The 19,622-nt window shown below is 46.3% G+C and overlaps 1 protein-coding gene and 1 long non-coding RNA gene across 4 annotated transcripts in view; one reads left to right on the forward strand and one right to left on the reverse strand.

Annotated features, from left to right (window-relative positions):
* The window catches only part of LOC310769601, a 126,452-nt gene that overhangs the window by 18,631 nt on the left and 88,199 nt on the right, over positions 1–19,622 (forward strand). The window lies entirely within an intron of this gene.
* On the reverse strand, positions 14,925–18,597 carry HES4 (hes family bHLH transcription factor 4). Of its 2 annotated transcripts, none has more exons than XM_083628281.1 (4): positions 18,098–18,597; positions 17,323–17,418; positions 16,921–17,008; positions 14,925–16,021 (listed from the first exon to the last, which is right to left on the reverse strand). In XM_083628281.1, the coding sequence occupies exons 1-4, from the start codon at positions 18,203–18,205 to the stop codon at positions 15,441–15,443; spliced, it is 873 nt and encodes a 290-aa protein (XP_083484407.1). In that variant the 5' UTR covers positions 18,206–18,597; the 3' UTR covers positions 14,925–15,440. The 2 variants fall into 2 exon arrangements, with proteins under 2 accessions (XP_083484407.1, XP_083484406.1); XM_083628280.1 differs by having other exon boundaries at positions 14,925–16,024; positions 18,098–18,595.

Here is a 19,622-nt window from a genome sequence, read left to right on the forward strand (position 1 = left end):
AGTCTCATGTAAACTGAATGGGTTGCAGCATTTGAATCCCAACTATGATGATTCAAAAGAAACTTTTGCAGAATTGTTAAGCGTTACTGGTTTTGATTTTGTCCTACTTAAAAAAGATTTAGAATGAAAAATGGGCGGTTAGTGTCTTTTTTAGTTAACATCCCGTTCATTGTATGGAATCAAATGTTTGGTTTTAGAATCCGAAGGTCTGTAGACTATAAGTAAACTTGAACGAAGTCATTGACACAAGCAGAAGGGCCATAGCTTAGTGACAGAGTATCTGCCTGGCAGCATACCCAGGTACAGCTGAGAAAGATTCCATCTGAAACCCTGGAGCCCTGCCTCCACCTCAGGTGTTAAAAACAATCAGATCTGGAGGTGAATTCTAGGCTGTAGCTCAGTAGTAGAGCTCCCGCTTAGCATGCAGGTGGTCCGTGGCATTTACAAGTAGGCCTGGGAAAGTCTCCTGCTTGAGATTCTGGTCAACTACTACCAATCAGTCTAGGGATCACACTGAGCTAGATGAATCAGTGGTCTGACTCAGAGAGACCACCATTTGAAATCCTGGAGAGCCGCTGCCAGCCATTCAGTAGACAATACTGAGATAGATGGACTGTCTGACTTCCGTATGAGGCAGCTTCCTATATAGGAAGGGTTGGAAAGGAGATGTGGTGCCCTCCAGACATTATTGAACACCAGCTCCCATCACCCCTGACCATTGGCCATGCTGGCTGTTACAGCAACTGGATGTCACAGCAGTTACAGTGGCTGTTACAGCAAGCTTGACATACAGAGGTAGTACACCTCCTGAAAGCCAGCTGCTGAGAACAAGAGTGCAGCTAGGGGTTCCCTTTGTGCTTGGGAGCTTCTTAACAACATCTGGCCAGGAGCTGCTGGGAACAGAACTATGGGCTAAATAGACCCTTTGTTGTCCTGCAAGGTAGTCCTAGTTCCGCTGCAAAGTCTAGTTCCAGGTGCAAAGGAAGCCACAAATAAGGGAGGTTTTTGTTTTATTTTGCAAGTATTTTATTGGCTCAGCATGGTCAAATTTCTTCCTCCTCTTACAGCCCCAACCCTACCTATGTTGACTTGAAGTTCCCACAGTGGGGCACACTCCCAAACAAGTGTGCATAGGGCCTTACAGCCACTTGGAATATAAAGAAGAGTCTTACTGAGCTGGGCCACGGTTCAGTATACTTCAGCATCTTATTGCCAACAGTGACTAACAAGATGCCCCTGCGAAACTCATAATAATAATAATAATAATAATAATAATAATAATAATAATAATTTATTTGTACCCCGCCCATCTGGCTGGGTTTCCCCAGCCACTCTGGGCGGCTTCCATAGAAACCAAAAATACACTAAAATATCACAGATTAAAAACTTCCCTGAACAGGGCTGCCTTAAGATGTCTTCTGAATGTCAGGTAGTTATTTATCGCTTTGACATCTAATGGGAGGGCGTTCCACAGGGCGGGCGCCACTACCGAGAAGGCCCTCTGCCTGGTTCCCTGTAGCTTTGCTTCTCGCAATGAGGGAACCGCCAGAAGGCCCTCGGCGCTGGACCTCAGTGTCCGGGCAGAACGATGGGGGTGGAGACGCTCCTTCAGGTATACTGGGCCGAGGTGTTTAGGGCTTTAAAGGTCAACACCAGCACTTTGAATTGTGCTTGGAAACGTACTGGGAGCCAATGTAGGTCTTTCAAGACCGGTGTTATGTGGTCTCGGCGGCCGCCCCCAGTCACCAGTCTAGCTGCCGCATTCTGGATTAGTTGTAGTTTCCGAGTCATAAGTGGGGTAGAAATGCAGTAGCCCTACCTAGAAGCCTGAGCCCACTAGCTTGTACTTGCAGGTCCACTGGCTCTGAACTGGAGGTTCTATGATGGCCAACAGCTGCTTGATGCTCCCTTCACACATGATTCTGCCTAACCCCCTAACTCTGAAAGCTATCTCAAGCCAACCTACAAATACTTCTAGCCTCCTTGCCGTTGAATGTGCATTGGATTGCAGATGCATAACCCAATCCTATGCATCCTATGAATTACTTGGAAGTCATTTCTGCTGTGTTCAATTCAGCTTATTCCCAGGCAGTGCTTCAGTTATAAGTGTGTTTATATGGGGAGGGGGGAGCCTTATGAACATTTGTAGTGAACAACTGAACTACTGCTGTTCTTAGGCTTTATCGAACTGACTCAGAATAGGCCTCCTGGAATCGATGGACCTTAGTTAGTCATGTTTGTTAAATTTAATGGGTGTACACTGAGCAGGACTAGCATTGTGACAACAACGACAACAACAACAACAACAACAACAACAACAACAACAAGTAGTAGTAGTAGTAGTAATAATAATAATAATAATAATGGTAGTATATTTATTTATATGCTACCTTTTTGCCTGATGGGACTCAAGGCAACTTACAGTTAAAAAAGAATCACTAAAAACATGGAAAAAACAATAATTTTAAAAAAATTCAACATTAATAGAATTAAAACTATATACATATATACAATCTGTTTTAAACATCCAAATAATTACAATAAAAACAGCACCTGCCCTTTCATTAAAAGCAGTCAATTCCCAAAAAGCCTATTGGAACAAGAAGGTCTTCACCTGCCGGCAGAAGGACAACAAGGAGGGAGCCAGGCTAGCTTCTCCAGGGAGGCAGTTCCAGAATCTGGGAGCAGCTCCTGAGAAGGCCCTTTCCTGCATCCCCACCAAATGTGCCTGGGAGGGTGTCAGAACCATGAGAAAGGCTCCCCTGAAAATCTCAAAACCTGGGCAGGTTCGTATGAGGGAATATGGTCTTTCAGATAGCTTGTAATGCTCTGTCCAGAGGGAAAATCCCAGCATGATTTCTATGCAGCAGTCACTGAGCCTGACAGTTATGTTTTTCACCTCAAGTTTCCTCTACAACTGCCACATTAAGAGAGAGAGTTAGTCCCCCTTTGTATCAGCGCACAGAAAACTTCAAGGATGCTTCTTCAGGCACATAGCAAGTACATTACTTAGCAGAACTTAATTACACAAAAGATGATAAATGAGCTTAATGGCATAAAAACTTATAAAATACTAGCAGTCCAAATTGAAAATATTTATTATTTATGCAGAGGTGAGAAATCCTAATTAAATCACAATTACCTGAATCAGCAAGGCTAGAACTAAGCAGCCTGCAAATGGTGAGATGGCTTCCCAAATGACAACGTGAGAGATGTGTATTTATATCTATTTTTTTATTTGAAAGAGATACTGTATTTTTTCTAACATTTCAATTATCCAAGAAAAACAACAATCCAAGAAAAGCAACTTCATGAAAGGATTTGATAAATCATATGCCCAAAATACATACACTGCAACTACTGCAACAACTTTGATTAAACATAATGATGAGCATCAAAACAAAATAATTTTAGCAACATCTAATAAAACTAAATCAAATACAAACAACTATTTTTAAAAGTATCTATATAGAAGTTGCATAGTTAGTATGAAAAAATGTATATAGTTCACATTTGAGCATACTAAAAATACTGATTTTAAAAACAGTATTCGCTGTGAACACAGCTTGTGTAGCTAATCTAGAAGGGTGGATTGATTAAATCAGGCCAACTCAAGGTTTTCTTTCTTTATCAGGAGACATAAGGTTATTGGTTCAAGATAGGAAATGAGGAGCACTGATGTACCAGTCTGATATGCAAGTCTGGCCTGTTTCCAAAGGGCACTGCAAAAATAGAAAGATGCTTTTTATTCCCATTTTAACAAATTTAATTGTGTTGCATTGGAGTAAGGAAAATCAGCTACAGGACCTCTTCCAGTGTCTAAGGAACCAGCCAAAATGGGGGGCAGAAAGAAGTGCAGAAGTGGAAATATTTGATCATTACTATTTTATAATTATCTTTGATTTACTGATCACCCTTTCAACAACTCTAAGAAATTTACATATGAGATAATATAAAACAGTTAAAAACACAAAAACTAATACATTTAAAACAAGACTAAAACCCTTATAAGCAGACATGGAAATGGCCCATCTAGTCTAGCATTCTGTCCTCACAGTGGCCACCAAGATGCTTGTGGGGAACCTGCCTCCAGCTGTGGTGGAAGAGTAGGGCCATTGTGACTAGTAGCCATTGATAGCCTTTGATGGACACTTGTGTTGAGACCCATTTATCCAGCTGGGAAAGCCTGGGAATATTTTCCACACCATTGGATACAACCAATTATTATTTATTAAATTTATATTCCACCCTTCCTCCCAAGGAGCCCAGGATGGCAAACATAAAGGATAAAACCATGCCAATAAAACAGTGTTAGAAACTGAGATATGAAAGCTAGGAGCTAAATGACACCTTAAACATAGGTTATGGACGCAACAACAGAATGTCTAGGCATGCTTTTTTATTACAATACAAAGCTGAAAATGAATGAACTGCAGCTAAAATATTATGTTCATTTTTCATATGGTCTAGTCCTTCCCCTGCCCACCCCCCTATTATTTTTCAGAGGATCTCTTCTCCAGTCTACAGAGAGTAGCTGGAAGTGGGAAGGCAGAAAAAGGTCCCCCTTTCCTTTCACTCTGCGGTTTTATTCTGAAATCTTAGGCGCAGTACTGTGCCCAGAGCTCAGAAACTGCTTGCGCTAATGAAATTCCCCGTCACAAAATGTGCCTAGAACATTTGGAGTTTCGAACGCTGCATTAAAAAATAATAAAAAAAAAACATATTCAAAACATAATTTAAAATTCTTAAGATTTTGTTAAAAGTTTCTTAGGCAAGATTTGGTTCTTTATTATTTATTTAGTAACATTTATACACTGCTTGATTGTAAAAAAACAAAAACAAACTCAAAAGCGGTTTAGAAAAGATAAAACAGTAAAATCAACAAAAAAACTTACAACCCTACAAAAGTTGAAATACTAAAACGCATTAAAATTACCTCAACTTTCTAGATAGGCCTGTCTAAACAGGAAAGCTTTTAGCAGGCGCAGGAAAAAAAAGTACAGTGAAGGCGCCTGCTAGATCTCAATAGGCAGGGAGTTCCAAAGTGTGTGGCATGAAACAATAATGTTTTTACAAATGTGGTTAGGGGTATTATGTGGCAATTCCGCTGATCAATCTCAAAGGTGGAATGGGAACATGTAGGGCGAAGCCCAGGGTGGGGGAATCAGTGAAGGCCCCCAGATAAGCATAAGCAGATAAGAATGGTATCCAACTAAGTAATACTCCACGTGGCCCCACTGAAATTAACGCCCCAGATCATCAATGGGTCTCCTCTCCCTGCCTTAGGCCTTGCGTTGGCGACCGCCGGCCGGCCGCGCAACGCCACGCTCCTGCATGTCTGCTCAAGAGAAAGCTCCACGGAGCTCGACGGGGCCGGCTGCCAGGGAAGTGGGATTGCAGCAGCAGCAGCAGCAGCCTTGGGAAGCGTGACTCACTCGAGCTGGATCGGCCTTCGGGGCTGTCCCTACCCTAACCGGTAGCGCCCAAGGCCAGCGCTTCCTTCTCACGCTCCCTGGCTCGCTCGGCAGCCGCTCCGCCCCGTCGGGCCCACCCACCTCCTTCCTCCCAGCGGGGCCAGGCAGGGCCACCCGGCCGCCGATTGCGCCAGCGAAGGGCTGCGCGCCGCTCCCTCCTTCCCTCCTCGCTCCGTGCGCCACCGCCCGGCCCCGCGTGGGCGGCTGAACGCTAGTTGGCTCGCCGAGAGGCGGGCGGCCGCCGGCCAGCCATCAACAGCCGCCGCCGCGCGCAGCTCAAGCCAGGAGGGATTTTCTGGGTTGCTTGGCGGCGCGCCCGGCCTCGGGCTGCTGGAGCCTCCGCTGAGAGAGGGAGAGGAAAGAGAGATCGCTCCATTCTCATGACCTCCAGCCAGCGCGCGCGGCAGGGCGGCGGAGGGACGGCGCGGCCGCCGGCCCAGCAGCGCGCACCGCTAGCTCCAGGGCAGCCAAGTCGACAGCTGACCCGGGCCCTTGGCAGGCTGCTTTCCCCGGTGCAAGCCGGATCTGTTAGGATTCCGGATCCCTCCCTGCCTCCTCCCGCTGGTCATTCTAATTTTAATTTGGTGATATATAGCTGTGGTATTGGGCTTAGAACCAGCTGTGTTACACACCATGCATTTAAAGTACATACACCCCCCATCAAAAAAAGAATCCTGGGAACTGTATAGTTTGCCCCAACTCCAATTCTGACACTCTCACAAAGTACAGTCCCCAAGATTCTGTGGGTTGATTGGGGAATGTGCTTTAAATACATGGTATATAACGCAGTCTGAGGTTCAAATGTTCCCAAAGCCAGGATGTTTTGAAAGTGAGTGTAAAAAGAACCCTGGCGCACCACAGAAAGGTGCCTCAGCGTATTGATGCTGGGTTGCTTCCAGGCAAGGACGTTATTATCGCAAATGGGTCATTCAGATCTGACCCCCCCCCCCCGCAAGTTAATTTTCAAATTTTCCTGCCCACCCCACATCACAATATTCATTGCTATTCTGCTGCTTGCTGCCCACAACAATGGGCAAACCTTTGCAAAACTGCATCTGGGCTGTGTTTTTATGTCCTTTCAATCACTGCTCCCACTGGTCCTCCTCTACCCTTTTCCCATTCTGGGCATTAACGCAGGTATTTCTGCACCTATGCATGCACAGCTTTAAATAAATAAATAAATAAATTCCTGAAACTGCACAAGAGCAAACATTGCCAACCTTATCCAGCCAGTTACATGTTTCACAGTGGGCAAAATGGAGGGTCGTGCCTTTTGGGCGTGGTTGGGATATCTATTTTCATTTTGTTTGGTAGTTGCTTTTTTTAAAAAAAGAAAAATTACTGAGCCTTTGCTTAGAGGGTTGGAGGTCTTGTACAAGACTTCTGTATTACAAATAAAATAAAAAGCCTATTGTATATATTATGATTACATTGTACTAGGTAAACTCTCACATTTGCTTAAAAACATCATAGGAGTACTGGATCAGGCCAAACAACTGCCTAGTCCGTTGCTCTGTTCTCACAGTGGCTAACCAGATGCCTCTGGGAAGCCTGCAAGCAAGAGTTTGGTGCCAGTTGTGATTCCCAGCAACGGATAATCCAAGGCATAGTGTCTCCAGTAGTGAAGACAGAGTAAAGCCATTGTGGTTAGTGTGAGACCTTGAGATAACATCTCCTTCAAAACTGATATACAGCAATTAGTGCAAATAGGTTTCTTTCCCTTGTTGTCGGGAAGGGGGAGTTGGAAACAAAATGACTAAGTTGGACTCTGAGTTGAGGAATATCTGTGCCCACTTCCTACGTTCTCTCTTTCTCTGCCCCTTCCAATAGCTAAAAGATAACTCCTTTCATAAACTCTGATGGTTATTGCATTGAAAAAGCCAAAGAGAGATTCCCAGCAAAGGAGTCATCTCCTGGGGACTGTCTTTCTCTGTGGATCCCCAGCCATCAGTCCTGATATTGGGTTGTATCCAATTTTAGACCTGTTCAGAGCTGACCCATCAAAATTAATGGACATTACTAACATGACCATTAAATTAAATGGGTTACATGCATAAGAACATAAGAAGAGCCTTCTGGATCAGGCCCATGGCATCCTGTTCTTACAGTGGTCAATCAAAGGCCTGTGAGAAGTCCACAAGCAAGACCTGAGCACAAGAGCACTCTCTGGTGGTTTCTAGCAGCTGATATTCAGAAGCATTGCTGCCTCCAACTACGGAGGCAAAGCATCGCTATAGAATCATAGAACTGGAAGGGACTGAGGGTCATCTAGTCCAACTCCCTGCAGTGCAGGATTCTCAACACACTGTCCCCCATCCAATTTGAAACCATACTAGACCCTGCTTAGCTTTGCAATCATGGCTAGTAGCCATTGATAGCCTTAAAGGTAAAGCTACCCCTGACCATTTCAGTTGCGGACGACTCTGGGGTTATGGCGCTCATCTCGTTTTATAGGCTAAGGGAGCCGGTGTACAGCTTCTGGGTCATGTGGCCAGCACGACTAAGCCGCTTCTGGGGAACCAGAGCAATGCACGGAAACGGTGTTTACCTTCCCGCAGGAGCGGTACCTATTTATCTACTTGCACTTCGTGCTTTCGAACTGCTAGGTTGGCAGGAGCAGGGACTGAGCAATGGGAGCGCACCCTGTTGCGGGGATTTGAACCGCCGACCTTCTGATCAGCAAGCCCTAGGCTCTGTGATTTGTCCATACCTCTTTTAAAACCCATTCAAGTTGGTGACCCATCACTGCCTCCTGAGTGGGAGGAAATTCCAGAATTCTACTATGCACTGTGTACTGTTCCAACTTAGTTCTTCTCTGGTAGACCCATTGAAATTAATGGAACTAAGTTACACATGTACACATGTTCATTAACTTCATTGGGTCTACCCTGAGTAGGACTAGCACTGGGCACAACCCAACAGAGTCGGATACAACCCACTGATGAATCCTGCTGATCATTTCTGAGCACTAAGAAGTGATCATCTTCTTAACAAAACAAGGCCCACTATCCTTGGTCTGTTCTGTCTGATACGCAGCACACAATAAACTTTGGACTTGTAGCACACACCCCAAAGATTAGCCATTACCTTTCCCGGTCCAGATATGACAAACAAAATCATCATCGATATTATTATCGACTATTGTAAGCCTTACTTCATTGGACTTTCACCTTACATTGACAGCAACCCTGTTACTTTGCCCGTCCGAAAGCAACCTTAAGAAAGACGACTGTGTTATCCCGTTCACTTAGTTGCATAATTTTTATTTATTTATTTGTTTCTGCTCTTACAGCAGCCTGTGTTTCTCATGGCTAAGGCACATCTGAGTACAGACTGGAGTCGGGCACAGTGACAATGCTGTTAGCCCCACCACTGAAGCAAGGTCTTCTTTCACTGAGAGTTGTTGCCTGTGAGCTCTGCTTCTCGTGTAAGAGCTCTCTGTGCAGTCCAGACACCTGCACAGCCAGGTTCCCCGATCATGAGAATCCGGATCCCTTGTCTGTGTAGACAAACACACTCTGATTTGTACTCAGTTATGTCCAATGTCTGAGTCAGGCATTCCTAGGGCGCATGGTATATGTACCCAAAACTGAGGGCAACAAACTTGAATTGATTTAACTTGTAGAGGAATCAACACAAAAGCTTTAATCGCAGATTAAAGTTGCCCTTCTGAGGTTAATCAGACTGAAGGCACACACACACCTTTGCTCCAGCATTTTACATTTATATACCACTTTGCTTTCCAAAGAGCTCAAGGTGGTGTAAATGGTTCTCCTCCTCCCCATTTCATCCTCGCAGCAATCCTGTGAGGGAGATTAGTTAGGCTAAGAAATGGTGACTGAGTAGGGATTTGAACCCTGGTTTCCCAGGTCATAGTTAAACACTCTAAGCATTATGCCACACTGACTCTCTTTTCAACCTGTCAAATCTGATATAAAATGGGTGTGGAACCTTCATTTCTCCAGTCAGACTTGGCCCTCCAGGTCTCCTCATCTGGCCCACTGGGCTGTTTTCCCTGACCCTGACCTCAGATGCGGGGCACATAAAGGTATGTGTGTGGGTGTGTGTGTGTGTGTGGGTGTAGGAAAATCCCTCTGAGGATTCTGGCAACATTGGTCAGCTCTATCTACTGCCCCCTCCCATTATGCGTAAAGTTGGCATAACATAGGTGACCTGTCAGCCCCAGAAATGATGCTTTGCTTCTCTCTATCAACAACAGTAACTATAATACTGTACTGGCCTACTTTACAGGGTTGTTGTAAGGATTCCTGGCTGAACATATGGGAATTGCTTCGAATGTTCAAGTGCTGTACAAAGGCTAAACAGTGTTGCTGTTTATTATCCTCACCACCAAATTGCCACTCCAGGCAGCCACATCACCTGTTGCCTGCCTCCCCCTTACCTCCGAACAAATGCCTTGTTGTATGACTTTCTTGATCAGTGCCAATTTTTAAATGTCTCATTCGTCTGCAGCCAGGCCTTGCTGCAATTGCTTCACCTTTGGCTGGGATTAGTGCACTCAGTATGTGTGTGTTGGTGTGTGTCATAATGGGTGGCAAAAATTATCTTTCCCTCCATTCTTTTCCCTCTCTGCCACACCAGGATGAAATTGGGCAGGGATGGGGGTTGGGGAGGCTAATAGAGAAGAAGAAGAGAGGGGGAAAAAGAACAGGGCTGAATTATTCTCTTTTATGAGGTGAGCATTGTGAAGGCAGGCGATTGAATTTACAACACTATTGAGTATGAGAGTCCATCTCACCCTGTCAATGAGAAAGCAGGCTTTCTGGGGAGGGGGGTGGCCGGGTGGGGGTGGGAAGCGAGGAAAGAGGCACATTTAACCCTTCTGCCTTGCATTCCCAGGCATCTCAATAGACTCTCGGCCTTGCAAAAGAGCCCGCTGCATACTCAATGAGACCTTTTATACCTTTTAATTACCCTTCTCGACAAAAGGGCCAAGGCTCTTCACTGCCCAGCTCTCCTGTAAGGCGGGAGGCTAACTTTTCCCGCTTCCCTCTAGCTCCTTAAATGAGAGAAAATACAGAGGGTATAACATCTCCCCCCCCCCTTCTGTGCACCTTGCCCCCAAACAGCTTCCTATCAAAGTATGTTTCCTGACAGCAGATGTACATTTGGGTTGAAGGCTGAATTATGATTTTTAAACTTTTTTATATAAAAATGTTCCTGTTTTATCCTGTACTTTTTCTAGAGAAGTTGGAGCAGTGTAGCTGGTGTCCTCTCCCTCCTCACCTCCATACACACACACACACACACACACACACGTATATGTGTATGTATTTATATATTTATTACATTTAAATCCCAGCTCTCCTCCTCCAAAGAGCTCAGGGTGGCATACATACTTAGAAATCATAGAATTGTAGAGTTGGAAGGGACCCCCAAGTCCACCCCCCCCACAATGCAGGAATCTTTTATTCAACATGGGGCTCAAACCCGCAACCCTGCGATCAATAGCCTCATGCTCTACCGACTGAACTGTACCCAGCTTCTTTTTTCTCTTCCCATATTTTGTCCTCACAACAACACTGTGAGGCTGAGACTGAATGACTGGCCTGAGGTCGCCCAGTGAGCTTTGTGGCTGGGTGAGGATTTGAACCATGATCTCCCAAGTCTTTGTCCGACAGTAGCCAGCCCTAGATGCCCTAGTGGGAATCCCTAAAGCTGGACTCAAGTGCAAGAACATTCACCCTTCCTGTGGTTTACAGCGACTGATATTCAGAGGCATTCTGCCTTCAACAGCAGATATAAAACATATGGTAGTTGTCATTGCTAGTAGCTGTTGATAATACCCAGGAGTCTCAGGTTCAAATTCCCACACAGCTATGAAGCTCAATAGGTGACCTCAGGCTCAGTTGGTCTCTCTCAGGCTAAGCTACCCTACAGGGTTGTTTTGGATAAAACTGAGGGTGGGTGGGGGGAGAAATGCGGTGGTATTCAGTTAAGAGTTACCCAGAGTAGGCACACTGATACCAATTAATGAATGTGACCAAGTTAGGCACATGAATTTCAGTGGGTCTCCTCTGAGTAAAACTCAGCTGAATACTGCCCTATCAGTGCAACAATCCACCTTGATTGCTACAAACAGAAAACCAGCATAACAGGCAGATATCTGAGACAGAAACTGAGGGACAGTGGACCAGCCCCCTGCTGAAAAAGTTTGCTGACCCCTGCAGTAGCCCCTGTAGGAATATAGGATCTGTCTGATACTGAGCCAGATGTCTGATCCATCTAGTTCAATGTTATCTGGCAGTGACTCTCCAGGGTTTCAGGCAGGTATCTTTCCCAGCTCTACCTTAGATGCCAGTGAATGAACCTGGTCCTGGGACTCAAACATTTATGTAAAGAGGCAAGAGTGGATCAGGGCTTTCCCCCCACCCCCCACTAGCCACTTGGCAACCATACATATAATTTGTGCTAGAGCTCAGTCAAAGAGGAACATGCCTGGGCTAATAATAATGCTGCATATCTTAATCTTCCTGCAGAAAAAGTACCGGTAGTCATAGTTTCTTCCTGCTCAGCTGGATCAGAGTTTCTGGGTCAGAAGGTGTGATGGCCTCGTGATGTGTGTGTGTGTTTTAAAAAAAACACCACCCAGCACCTCTTTTTAAGGAAATAAAATTGCTGGCTTAATGCCAGCTACAGAATAAGCCACGAAGGCAGACAGAAGAATTAGTTAGTCCAGGGCTTAGTTTCTGGGCTCTTTTCCAAATGCCAGACCTCAGCCGTTTGGAGTGACAACGCCGGTGCCTCTGTGGCCTGCCTTTCAACCCTAAAGAGCTACATCCAGAACTTGCACATCTGGGGAAAGGGCAGATGGGTGCAATGCCCAGTTTTGTGCTCCAGAATTGCTCACGCTAAAGAGAGAGAGAATAACTTCTCAGAGGAGATTCCACCCAACCCCCTGCCCGTGAAACATGGAAAACAGACTTTAGAAAGACCATCCCATAATTTCCTTGCCACATGAAAAGGCAGGATGTAGGCGGATGTATGCAGGGCCCCCAAGCTGTACCACAGGGAGAGGCTTGCATGTTTGCCTCCTGCTCCCAGCACAGAAGGCTGGCAAAGGTCCAACAGAGGTGTAAACACATGACATCTTTCCCCCCTGTTGCAAATACTACCACAGAAACTCCTGTAAACTAGCTCAAGGAAAACTATGTTAGAGGTCCAGGACCTAGAAAAGGTGGGCAATTGGTTCCAAAATCTTCATTACCAAGGAGGAGAACTCCCCCAGGCAGACTCAGAAAAACAAAACTATTTCACCCCAAACTTGAAAAATAGATTGTTTTTAATTCCAGGCCCACTGCTGAGCCCAAATTCAGACTCAGGCATTCCCTGCAAGTGCCCTAACACAGGTGGCCCTTCTGGTGCTGTTGGACTTCCCTTCTCATCAGCCCCAGCCACCATGGCCAGATGGCCAGGGATTATGGGACTTGTAGTCCAACATCTGGAAGACCACATGTGCCTTATCCCTGCCCTGGCAAGTCTCTAAACCGCTCTCCCAGCCACCCGCTTACCTGTCTACCAACTCACCCAACCTCTCTGGCCCAACTCCTGAGGTTGAGTGGAGGGAGGTTTGGCTTCCTTATCTAGCATGTGGCATACACCCATTGTAAGTGTTGAGGAGGGGAAGGAAAATGAGAAACCTCCCTTCTGCCCATTCCAATTGCTGTGGAAGCGAAGGTGATGTGGGTGTTCACATAGCCTTACAAGTGGGAGGCAGGACTTGGGTCCTTTTCCAGCTCAGATGAAAATCTGAGCTGCTGAATAACTTTTGGGCCTGTCATGTTCACTTTACATTTGAAGTGGGTGTTGAAGTGGGTCCTCTTGGATACAGCCAATGCAGACAGCATGTTCGGGTGATGACCAAGTTGCAAATTCAACTCCCCAATGTGACTTGTTACCCCAGGGCTACATCACTGTCAATCTAACCTACATAAGGATATATTGGAATATGCCCTGAACCCTTTGTAAATTGTGGGAAAGAAAACATGATCAAATAAGGTTTGGTTTGTCAAAATCTTTTGTTGCATAATAGGAATAATTTTACTTTCTGAAACCTCATTTCCAGAATGGCGGGGGGAGATAGGAGGCAATATTTAGCATGCAAAGCCTTTGCAAGAGTATGCTTATAGGGTTCCTCCACCCTTCCAGCTGTTGCCCCATTACAAGAAAAATCATATAAAGCATATAACATGTGCAGCACACAGTTTTGGGCATGTTTATTCAGAGGTCAACCCTCACTCTGTTGGGGATTTTCTTCCAGTTAAGTTTTCTTAAGATTGTGGCTTCAGTCATGGGCTTTTTAGCTGGGATTTTTGTGGGGGGGGGGCAGGACTTTTGTTGGGGGGGGCACGGAACTGATGTGATTGGTCAGTTAGTTAAGTATTTCTATTGTTTTTCTTGATTGGGAGGGGAGCTGCCCCCTGCCCCTCCTTAGCTACAGCCATGGCTTCAGTTGATTTGTATGACTAAAGACAGTAGTTCTGAAGCAAAAAACCAAAACCCAAAACATATTGTTTGCAGGCATGTCACAGCAGGCATCATTTCTGGAGATACAGCCATTCTCTCTCCCTCTCTCTCTCTCTCTCTCTCTCTCTCTCTCTCTCTCTCACACACACACACACACACACTTTTAAGATCCACTGCCTCATCAATTAGTGCTACATTTTAGCACCCCCAGATGATCAGTTGGTTGTATTAAACATTGCAGTCCTGTTTAACCTTCCTCCATCCCACACTTTTAAAACTTGCCCATGGTGCTGAAATGAGTGACCTAGGCTTGGAAAATTGCTCGTTCACACGCCTGAACACACAGACAACATAGTATCAAATAACAAACAACATAGTATCTGTGGCACATCCAAAGCCAGGAAGGGAGAGACCAGGATTCCTAGCACCATCGTATTTTTCACAATCAATACAGAGAGACTTGCCTATCTGCACACCTGGAGGCAAAGGGCCCCCACAGACTGCTGTAAGTTTGCTGGAGTAATCTGCAACATGCCAGAGATACAATAATAGTGTGTTAGTGGAGGATTAATGGTGGCCATCATCCCACTTCATTAGCTCTTCTGTGATGCTTCCCCAGTGATACAGTATTATTGCTGTCTGGAGGGACACTCTTGTGCTATAACGCAGCAGGAGTTGGATAAACCCACCATCACCACTTGTTGATATAAAGTTACCAGATCTCAGCAGGAAGTTATGGGATATGTGTTGATTGATAACAAAGCTGAGTGTCCACCCTCAGTCTTTTGCAGGTGCAAACAGTGCTGAAAGTGGGATAGTGTGAAACTGTCATGCTATTATCATGGATGCACAATAAAAAGGGCTTCTGAAGAGGCCTTAATTCTTCCTTGCTTGAGATGGAAGGACTCTTTAGAAAGCTGATCCCACCTTCACCCCCAGCCTTTGCCAGACAACACACCAACATTTCTACTTTAAGAAAGTTTTTATTTGTACAAATACTTTCCAACATTTTTTATTTTTTAAAAAAACAAACAAACCAAAACATCAGGCATACAGACTCACAAAAAAAGAAAGAAGCTTTGGCATAGTATGGGAATATTTGATACAGAACTAATGCTGTAATCCTATATCCAGTTTCCTGGGAAGCAAGCCCCTCTGAAATCAATGGGACTTTACACTTTTCTTTTTAAAAAGTAGGAACACATAGGATTGTGCTGTAAGTCTTTTCCTTTTTTTAAAAACAGAACCAAACCAAAGTATTTCACATAAACAATTTTTTTAATTAAAAAAGAGTAAGAATACAAACTGAATTCCCAACCTTTGGAAATGAATAAATAAGGAGTTTGCGGGGTGGGGTGCATTTAACACAAAAACCAAAGTCCAGGTTCCATACAACGGAACCAAATTCAAGTCCTTTTGTGCAGGGGTGGGGGGTAGGAAGCGGGAGCAGAAGCTGGTGTCTGTTTTCAGAGGAGAGAATCACCAAGGCCTCCAGACAGCTTCACTGCGCTCCCCACCAGCTTGGGAGACTGGCGCTAAGCTTCCCCCGAAGGATGTGAGCCCCTGCACTGGGGAGACGGAAGGAGTTGCTGTCGAACTGCCGGAAGAGACTGGCATGTTTGCGTTGGCGTAGAGAGGAATCACTGGCCCCGAGCCAGGCGGGAAGGCGGGGTTCGGGATGAGGAAAGCAAACTGGCCCTCAGTTGCCGGCACCAGCTGAAAGCCCCCGTAGACCTTCGGAGACAAGGTTTCCGCAGGGTTCAGTTTGCAAGGCACTGGCATCCCCCCAGGTCCTCCAGCAGGTCCTGGCAACTGGACATGCAGAGGTTGAGCCAGATGGGCAGGCTGTCCACTTGCGGCTGGAGGTGGTGGGGGCGGTGGGGGCGCAGGGTAATTCATGGCCACGATCTGACTCAGGCAGGTGGAGAGGTGGCCCAGCAGCCGGCCACGGACATCTGTGTTGACTCCTTCGCAGGTGGAGAGGAAGCGGGTCACTTCGTTCATGCACTCATTAAATCCTGCCCGGTATTTGCCTAGGACGGTAGGATCAGCGCTCAGGGCTGCTGCAAAGGAGGGGGAAGAGACAAGAAGGAGAAGGGTTAGCCGGCTTGGATCTTTCAAAGCCTTTTGAGTTCAGCAGACACAGCTTCCTTTCCTTTCCTCTCTTATGTGAACAGCTGCATGCCAGCTCCGAAATTGCTCCTCACCAGCTAATTATATCTGTGCATTTAAGCTTATGGGGATTGGCTGAATTGCAGGTCAGGGTATCTCAACCTGGATTTGGTGACGGAAGAGCTGGGTTCAAACCCCTCATGGTGCTCAGCCATGAAGCTTCTTGTGTGGCTTTGGATAAATCCCTTCTGGAGGGGAGTGTGATGAAATACAGGACTGGAAGGGCAGGGGTTCAAAATCCTTGCTGAGCCACAAAACACATTTGGGTGGTCCCAGACAATCTGCCTACCTCACAGGTTTGCTGTGAGGGTTTTTGTTTTTTAAAAAAGGGGGTATCAGATATTCTGGAGGCAAGGGCAGTGTGTGGGCCACGGAGGGCCATAGGCCACAGTTAGTGTGTGTGCTTTGTGTGTAGAAGGTCCCAGACTCTGCCCTCAATGGCATCCTCAGGTAGGGCTGGGAAGGATTCCCTGCCTGAAAGCTTGGAGAGACGCTGCCTGCCCTTGTAGACAGTGCTGAGATATAGGGATCAGTGCTCTGACTCAGCATAAGGCCGCTTTCTATGTGTACAAATGTGCTAAGCAGATTAACTGGAAAGGGGTCAGGAAAGGAGGGAGGCCAGCCAAATCGCCAGGCTTTATTTTACGTGCATCAGATTGCAAGATTGTCAAGCAGGATAGCCAGGAGTCAGGGAGAAACATACAAAGAGTTCTGAATTGAACCCCCATCTCCACCCCCACCCCATTTGCAGCCCACCCAAATCTGCCGGTAGGAAGGTTGCCCTCACCTGTCATCTGAGCCCTTTGCAGGTTCCGCAGGTGCTTTACTGTCATTTCCAGAATATCTGCTTTCTCCAGCTTTGAGTGCCGGGAGCTCTGTGGAAAGCAAACAAGCATGATGAGCAAGTTTATTCCATTTTTGGGAGGCAAGGCAACAAGGAATAACCTAAGGAGTCCCTTCCCCCATATCTCAAAAACTTTGCTGCATCTGGCCATCTGGGACCAATTCGCCTCTCGCTTATCTCTCCCCCTCCCACAATGGCCATAAGTCAACCAGGTAGCTAAATATCAGTAGTAGAATCAAAAGGGTCCTTTCCAGGGTGGGGTAGAGAACTCGGGTACATGCAGTTCACCCCCCCCCAAAAGCAACTCTCCAAATATATCTGTTGCCCCCTTGAATCAAAACTTACATCTTTCTTCAGAGCATCCAGAATGAGAGTCTTGAGCTGGCCCAAGCTTTCATTAATCCTGGCACGGCGTCGTTTCTCCATGATTGGTTTGGAAGACTGAGGGGAACACAGAGAAGTGGTAGAAATTTAGGTGGGCATCAGATAAGCGCTCTTATCTCTCTTCCTGTATACGAGCACAATAACAACTTTGAATGCTACTGCTACCTGCAACATGCATAGCTTTAGTTACTTAGTAAGCTACTCCAGGTAGTTGGGTCGACTTGAGACCCTTTTCATATTGCACACCCATCCCAGCCACTACAAGCCTTCTCAAGTCGCCCCCCCCCCATGCTCATACCACACAACAACTCTGTAAACAAACGTAACTTCCCATTTTTGGTTCTACAGCTTTGCCCTAAAATTGTTCCCCACCCCTCCCCATATAACACTCAAACCTGTCAAGGCACTGCCCCAAAGACACAAGGCTAATCCCCCCCCAATCTAACATACATCACTTGCCTGGTGCTACCATATTCACATGCTCATTTCACACACACAGTAATTTATTTGGGAGATGGTCCTATATAGAAAACCCCAGCAGATTAAACACCCACATTTTATGGGGAGATTTGAGGTACGTAAACAGCCTTGGAGTAATAAGTAAGATTCGCTAAAGGATGGCGAGAGGAGAGATCCATTTGCGCAGTCACACACATGTATGCAAGCTATATAAAATAAAAAATCAATCCCAAATCATTATATTTTTGCGGGGTGGGGAGAAGATGAGGGAAATTACCTTTCTGTGTTCGCTGGCGCTCTTGGGTTTATCGGGGGTCTGGCTGGCACTGGCCGGGGCCCCCGCAATCGGGGAGGCAGTAGGCTTCTCCATAGTATCAGCCGGCATTTTTGCAGTTTCTTGATTTTAATGCAGAAATGAAAAAGCAACAAAAATCGGGGGACGTCGCAAAACAGCGCTGGAAGTATTACAGTAGGGGCGGGAGACTGGATCAACTGTTTTTAAAAAAACAAAGCAAAACTGTACATCCGATGTTGGTAGCCAATGTATTTAAGGTTGCTGCTGTCGGTGCAATGGTTACTTATCCCAGCTTAAGAGTTTGCTGGCCAAAAGACCAAGGAAAAGGGTGGCGGGGGGTCGAGTAAAGTCTGTGTTTGCAATCAGGCGTCAACGCGCGCGCGGCGAAGGGGAGACGTAGCGCGCGGCTGCCTGCGCGCCTGGCTAGTCGCTCTTCCGCCGCGCTTGTGCTGCTGCAGAGCCGCTGCTGGCTTGGCAGGCTCCGAGGAAACTCCCCCTCCGCCTTTATAGCCGGCGGCAGCTCCCAATTCGTGTGAAACCTTCTCCGCATTCTTTCCCACACTCCTGGCAGCCAATCGGAGACGGGACTCACCCCGCCGGGGCCGCCGATTGGAGGACGCCCCCGCGAGCTGTCAGTCACGCGCTGAGCTTCCAAATATATATATATATAAAATATCTCCCAAGGCTGGATTGAAACCAGCAGCTTGGAAGGAACAAAGGTGTGTGTGTGTGTTGGGGGGGGGGTCAGCAACACTCCCCCCCTTCAAAAACAGAGGTGTGCAAGGCAACCTGTACAGCAAGTCGGTAGGCTTCTATAATACAACACACCCACCCACCCCAAACTTAAGCGACAGGAATGTATTAATCCCAGTTTTGCCTTGCAAAATGGGGGTGGGGGTGCAGAGAGGCTTGGAGGGACACTCCACAACAACAGCAGCAGCCCGGGAAAAGGCCCTGGCAGAGCACCTGCTTGGCATGCGGAAGGTGCCAGGTTCAATCTCCGGCATCTCCAGGTAGGGCTGGGAATGTCCCCTGCCTGGAAAGCCCTTGGGGAGCCGCTTCCCATCAGCGTAGAAAATCCTGGAGAAAGTTCTCAGGCCAGATATTTGAGGAGGTCAGTTGCTGTAGGCTACATATGGCAAGGGAAGGAGGGTAGAATTAAAAACAACGACAACTCTCAGCCCCTGTTACTGAAGGGGCGAGGGAGAAGCAAATACTAAGAATTTCAGAAAAAGCTGGGCTGCTATGTATGTGCTTTTACCTGGTTACGGCCTTTGTGATAACGATTCTCATCCCGACTTTTGCTTTTGCAATTTCCTTAAAGGGGAAAAAAACCCGCCTCAATCCCCTATGCTAAATTTTGTACTCATTTTTCATTTTATTTTTCGCTAGGTTGATTCTTGTTTAGATACAGCTGGATGGGGATGGAGTGGATAAATAGTGCGCTCCCTTTTTAATTTAGCCTGCTTTGATGTTATTTATATTTGCAAGTATTTGGATATCCGGT

Source organism: Podarcis filfolensis (assembly GCF_964270895.1).
Source record: "Podarcis filfolensis genome assembly, chromosome: 8".
Taxonomy (NCBI): Eukaryota; Metazoa; Chordata; class Lepidosauria; order Squamata; family Lacertidae; genus Podarcis; species Podarcis filfolensis.